This window comes from Macaca thibetana, chromosome 10 (assembly GCF_024542745.1).
Source record: "Macaca thibetana thibetana isolate TM-01 chromosome 10, ASM2454274v1, whole genome shotgun sequence".
In the NCBI taxonomy this organism is placed as follows: domain Eukaryota; kingdom Metazoa; phylum Chordata; class Mammalia; order Primates; family Cercopithecidae; genus Macaca; species Macaca thibetana.
The window spans coordinates 50,002,234-50,021,171 of record NC_065587.1 but is presented as its reverse complement, the minus strand read 5'-3'; the positions used below and the strand labels follow the sequence as shown (position 1 = coordinate 50,021,171).

At 49.9% G+C, this 18,938-nt stretch overlaps 1 protein-coding gene across 1 annotated transcript; it reads right to left on the bottom strand.

The window, feature by feature from the left end:
* Nucleotides 1–993: 993 nt before the first annotated feature.
* On the bottom strand, nucleotides 994–13,286 carry SPATA2 (spermatogenesis associated 2). Its single transcript, XM_050807469.1, has 3 exons — nucleotides 12,918–13,286; nucleotides 5,676–6,113; nucleotides 994–4,411 (listed from the first exon to the last, which is right to left on the bottom strand). Exons 2-3 carry the CDS (start codon nucleotides 6,009–6,011, stop codon nucleotides 3,185–3,187), a joined length of 1,563 nt encoding a protein of 520 aa, XP_050663426.1. The 5' UTR covers nucleotides 6,012–6,113; nucleotides 12,918–13,286; the 3' UTR covers nucleotides 994–3,184.
* Between the last annotated feature and the right edge of the window lie 5,652 nt (nucleotides 13,287–18,938).

Genomic DNA, 18,938 nt, shown 5'->3' with positions numbered 1-18,938 from the left:
TCTCAAAGTAAATAAATAAATAAATACATCTTCCAATGTTATTAATGCTTCTTTGTCTCTACTAACAAGCATTTCTCCTGGATGATGCAGTCCCCTCCTTGGAAAACATCTGAACTCTGTACCGCCATTTCCCCATATGCAAGATGGAGATCGTAACAGTGCCTATTTAACAGGATGACTGAAGCTAGCAAACAAGATCATGCACATAGTCTCAGGATACAAATGCCTGGTGAAAGGATCACTTGAGCCTAGGAGATTGAGACCAGCCTGGGCAAGATAGTGAGACCCCACCTCCACAAAAAATTAAAATTAGCCAGATGTAGTGGTGCGCACCTGTAGCTACTTGGGAGGCTGAGGTGGGAAGATCACTCAAGTCCAAGAGGTCCAGGCTACAGCTAGCCATGATCACACAACTGCACTCCAGACTGGGAAGTAACAGAGCAAGACCCTGTCTTAAATTAAAAAAAAAAAAAAAACTAGGCCAGGCACAGTGGATCACACCTGTAATCCCAGCACTTTAGGAGGCAGAGGCGGGCAGATCACGAGGTCAGGAGATGGAGACCATCCTAGCTAACATGGTGAAACCCTGTCCGTCTCTACTAAAAATAACAAAAAATTAGCCGGGCGTGGTGGCAGGTGCCTGTAGTCCCAGCTACTCGGGAGGCTGAGGCAGGAGAATGGCGTGAACCCAAGAGGTGGAGCTTGCAGTGAGCCGACATTGCGCCACTGTGCTCCAGCCTGGGTGACAGAGCGAGATTCCGTCTCAAAAAAAAAAAAGAAAAAAAAAAATCAAAACATTTTTTACAAAAAATTTAAAAAATAAAAAGTGCCAGGCTCACAGTATAGCACTCAAATGCTATTTGTCAGTTTCATGGAAGAGAAAATTTAAGTCTTGTCATTAAAAAACTAAATACCACTTGAGGAAAAATAAACTCCCAAGTAACCAAACTTCAAAGAAGCGGGGACAGAGGACATAAGACCCCAAACACTTCATTTAACAATGGAAGACACTTTATTATTTTTAATCATCTCTCAACATTTCAACTCTTGGTAGAAATCAAATGCAAAACACCTGCATTTTTAAATTAGCATGTATTTAACTACCTCAGTCACGGCAACCTCATCCAGTAAGATGCACAGCAGGGAGCAGGGCTGTAGTATCTCCTATTCCAGTCTGTGACCACAGTGCGTCCGTGATGACAGGTACACTGGACTTTCCCTCCTACGATGTGTTAGTCACTCCTGCTTTCGTCCACTGAGTAAGTTACGTGGCATCACGGTTGGTTAAAAAGAGTTAGTTACTGTAATGCTGACGCAATCTGGAAATGGAAAACTAGAAAACTAGGGCTCTCAGGAGCGGGCCAGCCAGTGCCGATTCTGAAAGGTGAAAAGGAAGAACATCAAAGATGAATACCCCGCTAGGCTGGTCTTAGTAATAAAGTTGGTTGAAATTCAGCTTAACATACACACTGTACATCTACATGTGATCTACCAGAGAGAGAGATATATATATATGTATATATTAAAAAAAAGAGCCATAGAAGATTTGGAAAACCTTAAAATCACTCAACTGAGTTGGAAGAACATCAGCAAATTCACAGTGGCCTCAGGATTCAGCCAGACTTAAACTTGCTCAAGAGCTGAATAACTTTCTCCCAGAAAAACCCACTGCATATAAATCCCTTAACATTGTGTACATCACAAACAGTTATGGCTAAAATATGTTAGTTCACAAGGAAGGGGCTTTATTTCCAATCTCTTGCCCCACTCCTGCTCTTGTACCCCCACGAGGAAACTCCGGGGGCTGGTAATTCACATGAGGAGCTGAAGGGGCCTTCAGGCTTGGAAGCGCTTAGGCTTAGCTGAGCATCTGAGGAGCCGTCTGTCTGATGGGCACATGCCGACTCCTGCCCACTTTTAGTGCAAAAAGATCGCAAATGTTGCAGATGAGTCCTGGAAACTGGTGAAGAGAAGAGGACTGAGATGGAGGGGCAGTAGGAATCCCAAATGATTTTCCTTCTGAAACGAGACTCAAGAAGTGTGAAGTGTGAGGTTCCTGCTCAGCAAGCTATAGGTCCGACAGGTGAGGTCCCTGAATTGTCACTAGGTTAGCAGTCTGCGGGCACACAGACCTCGACACCCGCACTCACCCCCTAAGTGCACACTGGAGGTAGGTGTATAGCTAGTTACTGCAGGGAAGACAGTGACTCTCCACCAGCTCAAGAGAAGGAGGCTTCGTGTCTGTTCCTCCCTACCCCAAACTCTCCTCTCCCCTTGGGCCGTAGTGAGTGGAGGATACAATATGAATGGGCGCGAGGCCCTCCCTTGGAAGACTAAAGAACCCAGGGCATTTAATAAATAGCTACATAATTCATTTTTTTAACCACGTTGAAACACACAGCAAGTTGAATATTTATTTAAAAATAAATCTCAAAAATATCTATTGGTAGTACAGTAAGAGGGGCATGTGCAAACAACAGAAAAGGGGGGAAGTCAGTCCTGCTGTGGGAAGCCCCCACATCAGTGTGTTGGAGCAAAGTTCACGAAGGCCATGGGCTGACTGAGCTGTGGTGTACAAAATGACATTCAGCTAATACTGGACTTGCTTCACCTTTGACACCTGGAGAGGTGGGAAAGCCAGGGGTGGGAAGTCCAGCTGGGGATCCTTGCGTTTGGCAAGGGGGCGGCCAAGGGATGAGCCTTTGGGAGAGGCCCCGTGTGGCAGGAGGGCTCATTTCACAAGCCAACAGGCCTCTAGCTCGCCGCTCCAGGTGGATGTCTGGTGGCCTGAAGGGCCCTTCCCAGTCCAAGTCGGCTTTGTAATGGGAGGGGTAGGTGCGGTGAGGGTCCCAGAGATAGAAATCCTCTTTAAAGGAAAAACAAAACAATAAAACCAAACCAAACCCAAAAAAAAGAACCAACTGAACAGGGAGTGGAGAGATCAGCAAAATGAATCTGAACGGAAGTGCCACCTTCTCCCTTGTCAGACAACAAAGCAGCCATTGGTTGAAACATCTGAGTCGCTAAGTGAACTCCCACGTGGACACAGTCAGCCCACGATCTCTGCCACCTACATGGTCAAGTGCAGGCCTCCGCCTCTGAGATCAATGCATGAGTACTTCTTCACCGTGAAACCCGAAAGGTTGGTGATGTAGCCCTTGGAGCTGGAAGGGGCGAGGCCGGTCTATCTGTACACGAGATGGGAGAGCTGGGTGGACTTGTAGTTCAGCTGCTTGTTGGGCATGAACTTGTGCAGCTCACTCTTTTTGTAGCAGGGGTCGTAATGGTAAGCGCTGAGGCAGGCGTCACATGAGACTTTTGAACACTGGGTGCAGGTGTTGGTGGCACCTGGGCGGTTGCAGAAGCCACAGCGGGAAGTGGGCGTGGAGGAGGGCTTCGATTTGGAGTGAAGGTGCGGGAGGCGGTCGAGGCCCTGAGTCTGGCCTGGGTACTTCTCCCGCAGAGATGCCCCGTGGGCCAGGCTGTCATGAGTGGAGGCCTTGCTGGGGAAGACGCTGGGCTTGGAAGCTGGAGGACAGGTGAGCAGGCTGTCACAGCGCTGGCAGAGGGAGGAGCTGCAGGACAGCCCACAGCTTTGGCACTTGGAGAGGGCGGACTCTTTGGCAGGGGGCGAGCGCTTGTGGTAGAGGGGGTGGGCGTCGTTTCTGACCAGCCACACATCCGGCCGCAGAGCATCCTGCCGACGGTAGGTGGCCCTGGGTTCGGAGTCTGTGTACAGATCCACGTCATCCTGAGTGGAGAAGTAGGTACCGCGCAGCAGGCCAGGGCCGTTGCTGGGGGAAGCAGGTGGAAGGGCATCTGGGCTGCCGTGGGGAGAGCTGGCCATGGTCAGCAGTAAAGGGGACGGGCGGATGATCTCGTCCTTGAGGTCATCCCCCACATCCGCTGCCACAGGCTCCTTCCGAAGACTCAATGAGGCCTTCAGTGGTGGCTTCCGGCTCTCCCAGTAGCTGTCATAGGCATCCACCGACCTCGAGGGCTTGGTCACGCGGGGCTTGTAGTAGTCCTTGGCCGCCCGCTCACTGGCTGACTTCTGGAGTGCCACTCGTGACATGGAGGCCGTCAGGTGCTCCCGGCCCTCTGCCCGCCGCCGTAGGGCGTCTGAGCAGCCGCGCACGTCCTCCGCACTGCTCTTACGCTCGCTCACGATGTCCAGCTCGGAGTAGCCCTTGTCCTTCACTTGTGAGTGGATTTCCAGCATCTGCTCACACTCAACTTTGGCCAGAAAGAGCTCGAAGGAGACCATCTTCACCTGGAGGGTCTCTACGAGCTCTCTGAGCTTGTATGCAGTGCCCAGCTCAGGTGCGTAGCCCATGCAGCTCAGGATGGCTCGGATGTCCTCTTCCAGTAATGTCGACTTGACATAATAAACAAAAGGGCCCGTGTAGGTCTAGAAGGAAGGGAGTAGAAAAGAGAGGTGGGGTTTTCTCTCAGAGACACAAGACACACTATGTCAAAGCAAAGGATACCCAGCTCTGAAGTGGGGCGGCGGGGAAAGGGCAGGGCAGGGAAGGATCCTGACAGCCTTACCCTGCGGGAGGCAGAGGAGGCAGGGCTGGGACTTACTAAGCACTCAGGAGTTGTGCAAGGAAATGACCCAGCAGCTCCTTTTTTTTTTTTTTTTTGAGACGGAGTCTCACTCTGTCGCCCAGGCGGGAGTGCAGTGGCTCAATCTTGGCTCACTGCAAGCTCCACCTCCCGGCTTCAAGCAATTCTCCTGCCTCAGCCTCCTGAGTAGCTGGGATTACAGGTACCCGCCACCACACCCAGCTAATTTTTGTATTTTTAGTAGAGACGGGGTTTCACCATGTTGGTCACGCTGGTCTCCAACTCCTGACCTCATGATTCACCCGCCTTGGCCTCTCAAAGTGCTGCGATTACAGGCGTGAGCCACCAGCAGCAGCTCCTTTCTTAAACACAGGGAGCAAAACCTCTCGCTTCCTAGTGGGGCGCAAAGACTCGGCTCCATATGAAGAGGGAGCCTGGGTGAATAAAGGGGCCGGATTATAGGCAGAGCGGTGACAATCAGAACCTTCCTCTCTGGCATTTCCATGATGGGCTGAGTAACACGGCAGACTGAAGGGGCTGGCTAGGTGACAGCTCTCCCGTGCCATCCCCTCTCTCGATTACTGCTCCTCCCACGGCAGAATGAAGAAGCCTGGCTAGGTGACAGCTCTCCTGTGCGTGGTCTGATTCAGGATCCCTCTCTCAATTCCCCCTCCTCCCCTACTATTACCACTTAGTCCAGAACACCCCTCAGCTCGCTGGGACCGCTGAGAAGCTTCCTAACTGCTCTCCCCACCCCTCTACAGCCCACTTCCCATACCACAGCCAGAATGACCCTCTTCAGATGCAAGCCAGATCCCACACTGCCTCCTTTCCCGCCTACTCTGAACAAATCCAAGCCTTGCCCTGGGCTACAAGACCCTGTATAACCTGGCTGCCCCTGCCTTCCCAGTCTCTCTGCTTAAGGTGTGGCAGCCAGGCCAGAAACAGTTCAGAGGTGATGCTGGAGAGAAGGGGAAGGTGTGGAGCCCAGAAGGATCTGAGAGCAGAGGACGGATGGACTCAGACTGGCATAGCCTCTCAGGACGGACTGCCAGGGGCAGGAAGAGAGGAGGAGGGCCTGTATGGAGGCTGCTCCAGGACCTCACCTTGATGCTCCTGAATTCCTTCTTCCACGGGTAGAGGAAGAGGTTGATGCCCACTGTCTCCAGCATGCTGAAGGCACCGTGCAGAGCCCGCAGGCTGGAGGAGCTGAGCGAGCGCAGGGAGCTCTCCACCACCTCATAGAACTGGATCAGCCGGAATCGATAAAAGGGATCCACCTTGTGCAGGCTGAGCAGGGTCGATGCTGCCACCCGCAGACACTCATCGCCGCCAGGCCGCTGCCTGCTGGTGGTGGTATCCACTTTGCCCTCATGGAACTGCACATACTTCCGAAATAAGTCATCCTTGAATTTTGTATCCATTGAACTGGGCTTCCCCATCCGATCGAGGGGGGCTACCTTATCTCCTCCATGGCTTCTGGATTAGAGGCAGGGACATCGCTAAAAGCAGGGACATGTTGCCGCCTGGACCAGCGGAGTGCTCTGGAAGGAGAGGAACAAGAAGCATGTCATTCCTCGAAACGGTCCGCGCTTCGGCTTCAGGCCGCTGAGGCAAAATGAACAGCAGAACTGGCCTAGGCTACCCCGGGCCCCAGCAGCACGTTACAGAGCAGGTCCTACAAGCAGGGGTACCACAGAGGCCAGAGAGAGACGGACCTTGACTTTGTTGTGCCCGCAAATGAAAAATACGATTAATATTCCTGAAAGAGAAGTGTGGGTGAGTACAGAAAGGGCTCCTGTCCTGGTTTCACTGGGGAAGGGGGAGTTTAGGAAAGCCCTCTTGAGACAGCAACAGACCTGAAGGATGAGGAGTTTGCCAGGTCAAGAGGCCAGGGAAGGAGCTGCAGCAGAGGAAGGCCCTGAGCTAACACTACCAGATGCTCCAGACACGTGACGAGCTTCGCACACACTAACTCGCCTTTTTTTTTTTTTGAGATGGAGTCTTGCTCTGTTGCCCAGGCTGGAGTGCAGTGGTGTGACCTAGGCTCACTGCAACCTCCGCCTCCCGGGTTCAAGCGATTCTCCTGCATCAGCCCCACAAGTGGCTGGGATTACAGGCACCCACCAACACGCCTGGCTAAGTTTTGTATTTTTGTCAAGACGGGGTTTCACCATTTGGTCAGGCTGGTCTCAAACTCCTGACCTCAAGTAATCAACTGGCCTCGGCCTCCCAAAGTGCCAGGATTACAGGCGTGAGCCCCCACACCCAGCCTCACTTTCTCTTCTTAAACAATCCTAGGAGAGAGGCGCTACAGTTAGCCCCAGTGGACCCATGTGCAAACTGAGACACAGACATTAGAAACTGCTCAAGGTAGGCCAGGCACGGCAGCTCACACCTGTAATTCCTGAACTTTGGGAGGCTGAGAGGGAAGGATGGCTTGAGTCCAGGATCTCGAGACCAGCCTGGGAAACATGGTAAAACCATATCTCTACAAAAATACAAAAAAATTTTTAAGAAAAAGAAACTGCCCAAGGTTACAGAACTCTTAAGAGGCAGAGGAGCTGAGCTCAGAACCCAGGCAATCTGGCTCTAAAGTCCATGCCCTTACCCACCACACCCTGCTTTCCTGAGGCAGGAAGCCTGGCACAGGAACAGAACTGCAGCCAGTGAGGCCGAGGCCACGAGGGCAGGGGCGTGAGGAGAGGCAGCTGCCAGCACCAGCGGGACCCTCAGCCCCAAGGCTGCAAGAGCACATTCAGAATTTGATATTTTATACAAAGAGCCACGTGAAGCCACTGAAGAGTTTATAGCAAGGGGAGAGGGATATGGTCTTCTTTACAATTTTCAAAAGAGGCCACAGTGGCTGCCAGCCCCTGGAATGCTGTTACCAGCCTTTGACAGCCTGCATCCCCTTTATCACAAGAGCGCTTTGCAGCCCCCTGTTGGGAGAGGATAGAATGTTCTGAGCTGGGACACAGGCTTTATACAATCTTGTCATCTGCTTAGCCACTTGTTAGTAGAACAGGCACAGATCCAGCAATATTCTTGTCACCACAATGCTGGGAGCGAATCCAGATTAATGGAGGGACACTGCCAGGGCCAAGGAGACAACACGCGCAGGGTCATGGACATGGGGTCCAAGGCCAGGTACCTGCGAGCGAGGCCAGGGCTGCTTCTCCAGGTTACTCGGGCAAATTGCTCCACCTCCCTGGGTGGCGGTTTTCTCATCTGAAACAAGGGGTTAATAATAGCGCCTCTGTCCAGAGCTGGCAAGAGGATTAAGCATGACGGGATACGAAGCTGCTCAGAGAGCCGGCTCCAGGAAGTCCTCGATGGCCGCTGCTGTAGCCCTAAGCGGCCAGGCCTTCTCTGAGTGGGGCAGATACCACTGACTGGGTGGTAGATGTGCATTTTCACATGCTCTGGTTCTGCCACTCCTGCCCAGAAGCTCCGTGGGTACAGGACTGTGACCATCTTGCTCAGTAAGGTGAGCTGTGTGCTTCATAAATGTCTGCTGAGTGTGGGAGATGGCAAGGGACTGAGAGAAGTTGCAGCAGGACTGGGCCTGGCGTGTGGGGGGCTCCTTTAGCAGACCTGTGTTCAGCCAGGAAGGTCCTACGAGCCTGGCAACTATCATGAGGTCAACAAAATCATCCTCATCTCCATGAGCCACTAGTCTGGCTCCTCCATGGTTTTTGTACCCAGGAGGAGACTCCTGGGGGTATTAATGGTGGGGTGAGAGGTAGGATGTGTAGCAAAACTAGGGACACAGAGAGGCCACTGTCTCCAACACACTGCACTGCTGAGGGAGCCCAGTGCTACAGCGACAAACAAGGCTGAGGAGCACAGGAGGCAAACACATCCACTTAGGGGCCAGGCGCGGGGGCTCACGCCTGTAATCCCTGAAATTTGGAAGGCCAATGCAGGAGGATTGCTCGAGGCCAGGAGTTTGAGACCAGCCTGGGCAACATAGCAATACCCTGTCTTTACAAAAGAAAACAAAATGCACTTAGGATAAAATTATGCCTCATGAAGATTCTCATCATTCAGGCCTCAGTTCAAACATCAGCCCCTAGAGGTACCACCCTATTTCACCTTCCCAGTTCCGTATTGTCACATTCTCCTACGATAACCACAATCTGAAACTATCAACTTTATTCATTTACTAGCTTCCTCTCTTTGTCCACCCCCCACCCTCCCTGGTAAGCTGGCAAGCTGGTAAGCTCCTGGTAAGCTCCATAAAGGCAAGGACCATGTCTGTGTTGTTCACCACGATGCCTAACACAGAGCCTGCCTGTGCCTGATAAAGTAGGTGAAATGGATGCTGCAGCCGGGCATGGTGGCTCATGCCTGTAATCTCAGCACTTTGGGAGGCCGAGGCAGGTGGATTGCGAGACCAGCCTGGGCAACATGGTGAAACTCCGTCTCTACTAAAATTTTTTTTAAAAATTAGCCGGGCATGGCAGCATGCACCTGTAATCACAGCTACTCGGGAGGCTGAAGCAGGAGAATTGCTAGAACCCAGGAGGCAGAGGTTGCAGTGAGCCGAGATTGCCCCACTGCACTCCAGCCAGCCTGGGTAACAGAGCGAGACTCCATCTCTAAAAAAAAAAAAAAAAAAAAAAAAAAAAAAAAAAAAAAAACAGAGAGAGAGAAAGTAAAAAAGAGAAATAGATGCATGGATGCTGTAAAGGATGTCAGCATTCATGATGCCACCACTTTAGTTTCTCATTGGTACCTCCCAAGAATCCTGGGAGATCAGCTGGAGAGCAAAGAAACAGGCTCAGAAAGACGGCATGAGGTACAACAAGTAGCTCAAGGTTAGCAGCAGATGGACCCAATAATCCAAGCCTGGCATTCTGACTTGGAACCTGTATTCCTCTCACCACCCCACGATTCCCATGTCCAACAAGCATTTCTGCAGCCCCCACCTTCTGCCTGAGCTGGACCCAGTGGGGGAATGGGGATGGGTGAGGAAAGTAGAGGACAGCAATGAAGGAGACACATCCTGCCTGCAAATCTAGCTGGAAGAGCATACCACCTAGTATCAAAGTATGTATGTGCTCTATGTTCATACTGTTCTGTCCATAAAAAAATAAACAATTTAAAGTGTATATTCTCTTAAAAAATAAAAATGTAGGCCAGGTGCGGTGGCTCATGCCTGTAATCCTAGCACTCTGGGAGGCCAAGATGGGTGGATCGCCTGAAGTCGGGATTTTGAGACCAGCCTAGGCAACATAGCAAAACCCCGTCTCTACTAAAAATACAAAAATTAGCTGGGCGTGGTGGCGAACGCCTGTAATCCCAGCTACTGAGGAAGCTGAGGCAGGAGAATGGCATGAACCCGGGAGGAGAGGCTGAAGTGACCTGAGATCGTGCCATTGCACTCCAGCCTGGACAACAGAGCAAAAACTCCATCTCTACATAAAGAAATGTATTTTGCAACACTGGAGAGGATAGTCACACATGCATTTACCATTCTTGACTTAGAGAAGCTGCAATCACGCCTCTGGCCCCAGGGCTTGTTTTCTGGTAGCCTGAGAACCATTCAAACACAGAGACATTAAGTTTCTGAATACTGCTGTAATTTTTTTCCAAGGAAGTCAGCCTTGAACTCAAAGAGACTGATTTTTTACAAAGTCAGCCAGTCGCAAGCTCGGCTCAGCGTATGCTGCTCTATAATCGCACCACAGTCCACACCCTTGTTTGTTGCTGAAAAACAATAAATAAAGCAAAGGGATCCAAACAGCCCAGCTGATGTTCAAAATCTGAACAACAAGGACAGGAAGTCCAAAATATCTAAAACAAATCTCCAAACAACCTGGGTAGGTGAGGGAAAAGGCGGAAGAAAGTAAAAGCTAAAAGATAATTAAGGGCAAGACATGCCTGGACAACATAGACTCCATCTCTACAATAATAATAATAATTATTATTATTATTATTATTAGGTGGGTGTGGTGACATGCACCTATAGTCTTAGCTACTTGGGAGTCTGAGGTGGGGGGATCCACTGAGCCCAGGAGTTTGAGGCTGCAGTGAGCTATGATGGCACCACTGCACTCCAGCCTGGGTGACAGAGCAAGATTCTGTCTCAGTCAGTAAGGAAAGGAAAGAAAGAGACTAACAATTACTGAGGTCCTACTATGTGCTAAGTATTGGGCTTCCCACTTTACCTACATCATCCCATTTAATCCTCACAACTCTATAAGGAAAACAGGCTCTCCCATTAAAACAACCTGTCCAACAGAGTTTGAAAGGATCAGAGCTGGAATCTGAACTCTTGTTGGCAGGCCCTGATGCCTGGGGCTTTCTCCAATTTATCTCACTCATTTATTGTTACATCAGTACCATTTACCAAGGGATTACTGTGTGGCAGCTCTCTGCTAACTGCTCTATGAAAAACAATGAAATCCATAGGATAGATCCAAGGTTAAAGAGGAAACTGAGGCTCGGAGAGGCCAACTCACTTACCCTAAGTCATAAGGCTAGGAAGAAGTGGCTCTGAGCTCTGAACCTAGGTCTAATGCCAAAACTCTGACTCTTGCAAAGCCATCCTGCTGCATCTGCTGGACAGCTCTACTCGAAAGTGTTTGGCTAAGTTAGAATGCCTTATGGCTGCGCGAGCAGAGTTGAGTTACAAAAATTCCTGTAGTAGCAAAATTCCCATCTTCCCACACCGAATGAGGCTAGGAGAGCTAATCTCTATATGATGTAAGCTCAAGGGCCGAGGAAAGAGGCTGGCCGGAGACATCGGCCAGTGATGAAGCAGCTGACATCATCCCTGCTGAAAACATTTTCTGAGAATACAAGATGCCTTGTAGCTGGTCATAGCTGGTGTTTTTTCTGAGCACAGAGCCAGCAATTCATTCCCAGCACTCTGCAAGAACAACAAAATACGCTCTCTGCAAAAACATCGTGGTTACAGGAGACCGAGACAGCCCAACGACAGAAGCTGTTAATTTCTCCAAGCAACCCAAGGATTGGAACGCCAAGCCGTGCCAGTCTGGTGGGAGAAAAAAAAAAAAAAACCCAAAAGACAAAAAAACAGCACTGTGAATATCCTGAACATAGAGGCAGGCAGGTGCCCAGAGTCAACAGCTCCAGTCAGCACCTCCTGAACCCACAATCTAGGCACCCTCTTGAAAAGCAAGTCAATGGAAAGAGAGATATTGCAGTCAGGGAGGCAGTGGCTTATTTAGTTATTTTCTAAACATCTAAGAGGAAAGCTGTATCTGTTTAGACTCCCACTGCATGGAAGTGAAGTGATTCCGAGTAACAAAGCATTCGCTTGGCTTTACCTCAGCTGGCCCATTCAAGCAGAAATGTTCCCCAAGCAGTATTTGAAGGCGCCCCCTCTCTGCACAGGCAGAGCTATTTTGGTCTGTGCACTGCCCCTGTCCACAGGTTTACACATCCCTGGTCTAGCTCCATCAGCCTCCAAACAGCAGACGAGGAAGTCAGTTCAACCCCCTCCACCTCCCCACCCACACCAATGCACTCGTTCCAAGCAAGAGGCTCCGAGACACATCCAAGGCACCTTCCACGGGCTGTGAAACACCAGAAGGTCCCCACACTCCTACTAGATTCCAAAGAAATTCACACAGAGTCCTTCCAAACCTCTGAAAATAACCTCAGCGGTGCCGAAAGAAGCTTCCCTAGTGGCAGCTGCCTCTGAAGGAAGCTGTTTCCCTCCCTGCAAGGGACAGAAGCTGGCGGCTGCTAAGTCCCAGCTCGGTCATTCCTACAGCCTCGGGGGGCCACGTCAGTTGTGAAAAACAGCCCAGTCTCAAATTCTGGCCCTCACCACGGGTTCGTGAATTGAATGAAGTAACAGGAACTATCACTTACTGGACGCCTGCTGTATGCCAGGGGCCCTGCATGATCTCATTCCATCTCTACTCCAGCCCTAGCAACCAGGTTCAATCACACTTAAACAGGCAACTGAGGCTCTTAAGATGAAGTGACTTATCCAAGGTCACACAGTGAGTACAAACCCAGGCGTGCCGCCAGAGTCTGAACTGGGAACCCCTGCGCAGTAACCGCCTCGTGGCGAAATCGGGGTGTCCTTCTGTTTGGCCAGTCGCCGAAGAGAGGGTGCTCCTCTTGAGCGGCCCTGAGCCACCCTCGGTGGGTTCCAGGAGCTTACAAGGCAGCTCCCAGGAGAATGGGGATCCTGAGGATAGGCTGGGGGTCCCGGGAGCGCCGAAACAAAGGGCCCACCTGTAGTCCTGCCTGCCGTGAGGGGACCCCGCTCACGGGCCAGCCGAGCCCTGCCGCTGTCTGGCGCCCCCTCCACCTGGGGAAGCCCCGGAGACAGTTTCCGCTCGCGGCCGCCCGTCACTCACCCTGACACTGCCGCCAAGGGCTGCCCGGCCGAGGGAAGCAAGCGGGAGGCGCGGCTGCCGCCGGAGCCGGGCCCCACTGGGCTCTAGCCGCTCCGGCCGGCTGCAGGGGTACTGAGACCAGTACCCGCGGGCCAGCAGCGACCCGGAAACACTCGGCCCGGAAGTGAAGTCGCCAGGAGGCGGGTCCGAAGAGAGGGTGGACCACGGCTGCGCGCTGGCTCCGGGAAGCGGTCGATGCCCGCGGCCGACGGAGACTACAAGCCAGAGGCCGAGAACAAAGCGGAAGGCCAAAGAACGAGGACGAAAGCGGCGGAACGGCAGTTTGGAGCCTAACGAGCCATCGTCGCGTCTGGAGCTGGGACCCGGAAGTAAACAGGCCGGACGTGACGGAAGCCACTCGGTTTAGGGATGGTGGCTGGCCGGGTTGTCATGGAAACCGCTACGGAGCCTGGAGCTGCATTCATGACTCCGCACAAGCAAGCAGGGGCTAACGGTCGGATCCCTCGCCCCCATTGTACGAACAGAAATACTGAGGCTCAAAGAGAGCCAGTGAGACGCTGAAATCACGCGTGATTGGAATCCAGCCTTACTAGGGCTGTCGGTGTTACGGGCTGTGGGCGACGGTTAAGAGCGTGGGTCCCATTTTTAGCTTTGCCACTTACTAGCTGTGTGACCTTGGACAAGTTACCTAACCTCTCTGAGTCTCAGCTTTATAACCTGTAAAATTAATAAAGCCAGGCGTGGTGGCACGCGACTGTAGTCCCAGCTACTTGTGAGGCTGAGGCGGGAGGATCGCTTGATCCAAGGTGTTCGAGACCAACCTGGGCAACATAGCAAGGCCATGTCTCTTAAAAAAAAAAAAAAAAAAAAAAAAAAAAAAAGCCGGGCACGGCGGCTCACGCCTGTAATCCCAACACTTTCAGATAAATTTTATATATATATAAAATATATATAAATATAAAATATATATATAAATATATATATAAATAAATAATATATATATAAAATCTGACATCCCCACCAGACCCTGAGCTTCTTATTCATCTGTTTCCCCCCAAGCTCCGCACATGTCTGATGAGGAGGCACACAATAGATATTCATTGATTGTAGGATTCTCACTCTGAGTCTCGGTGACCCCAGCTAAAACCGGTGGGCCTTGTGTGATGAATCAGTGACTTAATACTGGGAAACGTTTGGAGAACCAGCAATCTGCTGTCCAAACAGTAGCATTACTGTGTTTACCTGTAATTGCCTGAGCACCGCTCAAGGTCCCTGTGTTCTTTATCAGCTCATGTTTAAGCTCCTCTCTTCATTATCTGCAACGTGATAATGTTCACAGGAATTTCATCTGAGTCTGCCTTTACAACAACTCAACACTCTGGTTTGGTAGCTCTTACAATATTGCATTTTCACGTGGGACTGCTAAAAAAAAAAAGTCCCCTCCAGCTCTGTGGGTCTGTGACAGCCAAAAGAGAAACAAAGATTTTGAAGAAGGGCTTTACCAGTAGGAAACCCTGGTCATCGAAACTTGGTGACATCTACTATCAGAAAAGACCCAAAGTCTCCAAAGAAAGTCACATTTCTCATCTTTTTTTTTTTTTTTTTTAAAGACGGAGTCTCGTTCTGTCACCCAGGCTGGAGTGCAATGGCACGATCTCAGCTCACTGCAAGCTCCAAGCTCCGCCTCTCGGGTTCACACCATTCTCCTGCCTCAGCCTCCCGAGTAGCTGGGACTACAAGGGCCCGCCACAACGCCTGGCTGATTTTTTGTATTTTCAGTAGAGACGGGGTTTCACCATGTTAGCCAGGATCGTCTGGATCTCCTGAACTCGTGATGCACCCGCCTTGGCCTCCCAAAGTGCTGGGATTACAGTTGTGAGCCATCGCGCCCAGCCTTTTTTTTTTTTTTTTTTTTTTTTTTTGAGACAGAATCTTGCTCTGTAGCCACGCTGGAGTGCAGTGGTGCAATCTCGGCTCACTGCAACCTCTACCTCCTGGGTTCAAGTGATTCTTCTGCCTCAGCCTCCCAAGTAGCTGGGATTACCGGCAAGCGCCACCACGCCCAGCTAATTTTTGTATTTTCAGTAGAGACGGGGTTTCACCATGGTGACCAGGATGGTCTCGATCTCTTGACCTCGTTATCCCCCACCTTGGCCTCCCAAAGTGCTAGGATTACAGGCGTGAGCCACTGTGCTCGGCCATGCTTCTCATCTTTTAAACACAGTTGAAGGCTTGTGACTTCTCTATGTGGTGATGTAGAAATGACAGGAGCATCCTTTCCTGACTTTATTATATAATGATTAGCAGATTATATAAGGGTCACATGACAGTGATTAGGCACTTCTACTTCCGAAGAGCCAACAACACGAACAATCTACCTACCTCTTTCTATTTTTTAGGTTTTTTTTCCCATCACCAAAGTAATACATGATTCCAACAATACAGAGGAGTATAGAACAAAAAGCGAAAGAGAAAAGCTACCCCATGACCCAGCAATTGGATTTCTCAAAATCTACTAGAGAAACATACACATGTGCACAAAGAGACCTTTTGCATCATTGTTTCTAATGCAAAAGCAATAATGGGAAATATTTAAATCTCCATCACTGAGGTAATGGTATATCCATACTAACAAATACTGTGGATCGCTTAAAAAGGGTGATGCATGGCCGGGCAGTGGCTCATGCCTGTAATCTCAGCACTTTGGGAGGCCGAGGTGGGCGGATCACGAGGTCAGGAGATTGAAACGATCCTGGCTAACATGGTGAAACTCCCGTCTCTACTAAAAATGCAAAAAATTAGCCAGGTGTTGTGGCGCCTGTAGTCCCAGCTACTTGGGAGACTGAGGCAGGAGAATGACATGAACCCGGGAGGCGGAGTTTGCAGTGAGCCGAGATTGTGCCACTGTACTCCAGCCTGGGCGAAAAAGCGAGACTCCGTCTCAAAAATAATAATAATAATAAAATAAAATTAATAAAAAAAGAGTGATGCAAACCTACATAACTGCAGGACACACCGTGGAATAAAAACAGAGAGACATACTGTGAAATGGAAAACAAAACATCACCCAATACTTTATATTTTCTTTTTTTTTTTTTTTTTTTTTTTTTTTTTTGAGGCGGAGTCTTGCTCTGTCGCCCAGGCTGGAGTGCAGTAGTGCGATCTCTGTTGACTGTAAGCTCCGCCTCCCGGGTTCATGCCATTCTCCTGCCTCAGCCTCCCAAGTAACTGGTACTACAGGTGCCTGCCACCACGCCCAGCTAATTTTTTGTATTTTTAGTAGAGATGGGGTTCACTGTGTTAGCCGGGATGGTCTTGATCTCCTGACCTCGTGAACCGCCTGCCTCGGCCTCCCAAAGTGCTGGGATTACAGGCGTGAGCCACCGCACCCAGCCAATACTTTATATTTTCTAAGGGTATATATATAGTCAACTAGGGGCCAGGGCGATGACTCACACCTGTAATCCCAGCACTTTGGGAGGTTGTGGTGGGCGAATCACCTGAGGTCAGGAGTTTGAGACCAGCCTGGCCAACATGATGAAATCCTGTCTCTACTTAAAAAAAAAAAAAAAAAAAAAAAAAAAAAATTAGCTGGGTCTGGTGGCAGGCGCCTGTAGTCCCAGGAAGTCCCAGCTTCCTGGAAGGCGGAGGTTGCAGTGAGCCGAGATGGCGCCACTGCACTCCACCCTGGGCTACAGGGTGAGACTCCGTCTCAAAAACACAAAACAAAAAGTCAACTAGGGACAGGAACACAGATACAGATATCTGTCTTTCATTCCACAAACACACATTTATGTGATCTGTATTAATATCTTTCTCCCCCAGAAGTCAGTGAACTCCACGAGGACAAAACTATGTCTATTTTGTTCATAATTATATCGCTACTACCTGGCATATATGCACTACCTAGCACACAATAGGGTGTTCAACATAATTCGTTTCTAACCAGAATTTTCACTGAATACCTACCATGTGCCAGGTTTGATGTCAGATTTTTATTTTTTTAAATTGAGACAGGATCTCACTCTGTCACCCTGTCTGGAGTGTAGTGGCATGATCATAGCTGACTGCAGCCTCAACCTTCTAGGTTCAAGCGATCCTCCCACCTTAGCCTCCTGAGTGGTGGGGACCACAGTTGCACACCACCACATCTGGCTAATTTTGTTAACTATTTTGTAAAGAGAGGGTCTCGCAATTTTGCCAAGGCTGCTCTCGAACTCCTGGGCTCAAGTGATCCTCCCACCTTGGCTTCCCAAGGTGCTGGGATTACAGGCATGAGTCACCACGCCCGGCCTGATGTTAGGTTTAAAGGGCATAACTGTTGAGTGAGGACAGACACAGTTCCTGCCCTCACAGAGCATCCAGTCTCCTTTTCAGAAAGAGAATATTCATAACATAGGAGTAGGATGAATAAAACCCTAGAATTCAGGATAGAAGATGGTGAATGATATGAGAGGGGTATAGAGCTTAGAGCATGGAGAAGTGACCTCTGAAAGGGTAAATTAAGGGTAGCCTCCAGTAGGAGGTAGAATTTGAGCTGGGCTTTGAGTGACTTGGACATGAGAGGATGTCCAGCTTTCCTTCTAGCTGGAGTAAAGGGAGCAATCAAAGGCAAGGACCTGAGGTCAAAAACTCAGCTACCTGTGACTGGGCTCAGTGGCACACGCCTGTAATCCCAGCACTTCGGAAGGCTGAGTCAGGCAGATCTCTTGAGGTCCAGAGTTCAAGACCAGCCTGACCAATATGGTGAAACCCCATCTCTACTAAAATCACAAAAATTAGCCGGCCTGTAGTAGCACGTGCCTGTGGTCCCAGCTACTCAGGAGGCTGAGGCTAGAGAATCGCTTCAATCTGGGAGGCGGAGGTGGCAGTGAGCCAAGATCATGCTACTACATGGTAGCCTGGGACACAGAGGGAGACCCTGTCTCAAAAAAACAAAAACAAAAACACAAATTCAGCTACCTGCAAGTACATAATGTGGACAAATACGAGGTACTAGAGTACTATAGCCTCGCACTGCGTAGGACCGGAAATTAGTAATGTAATCTAACATAGTACCTGGCTCACAGCAGGCATCCAATAAGTACTTCTGTGAGAAAACAAATATTGTTGAATCCCTTCCATCTTCAGCTGACTTGTGGCCAAGCTTCCTGCTCACCAGGCGTGACCAGATACTCTGATTTTTGGAGACAAGTTAGAGATCCAGATTGTTTATTTATTTATTTACTTACTTATTTAGAGATAAGGTCTTGATCTATCATCCAGACTGGAGTACAGTGGCACGATCATGGCTTACTGCAACCTCAAACTCCTGGGCTCAAGGGATACTCCCACCCCAGCCTCCCACATAGCTGGGACTACAGGCTCATGCCATCATGCCCAGTTAATTATTTTGTGAAGACATGGGATCTCGCTATGTTGCCCAGGGTGGTCTCAAACTCCTAGCCTCACATGATCCTCCCACTTCAGCCACCAAAGTGCTGGGATTACAGGCACCAGCCACTGCGTCCAGCCTGGAATCCAGATTTTTAAATAAAATTTCTTAATTGTAAACACCATTTGTAAGTATACCTCCTGTTTCTATCTGTTGACAGGGCCTAGAAGAAATGGCACCCCTATAGCAACAAGCGCCTAGACTAAGACTAACCAGAGCTTAGTCCGTGGAACCAGGGCTTCCTGGAGAAATGGCTGATTCCCAGGGATGGGTCAGGGAAACTACAACATAAGGTTGGAACATATTATTCAGCCAGAAAGTAGGAAGTGCCCAAAGAATGATGGGACGTGTTAAAAGCACACAAAAGCCAGGATGGAGAGTCCCTATTGGCCAGATCTGGGGCAATGTGAGTATCAAAATAAATAATAATAGCAGATTATAATAACTTAATTGTGGGGAGAGAAGTTATGAGCCCATACTAATGCTAAACATAAAATATCATGATTCAGCCAGTAATCTCAGCTCTTTGGGAGGCCGAGGCAGGTGGATCACCTGAGGTCAGGAGCCTGGCCAACATGGTGAAACCC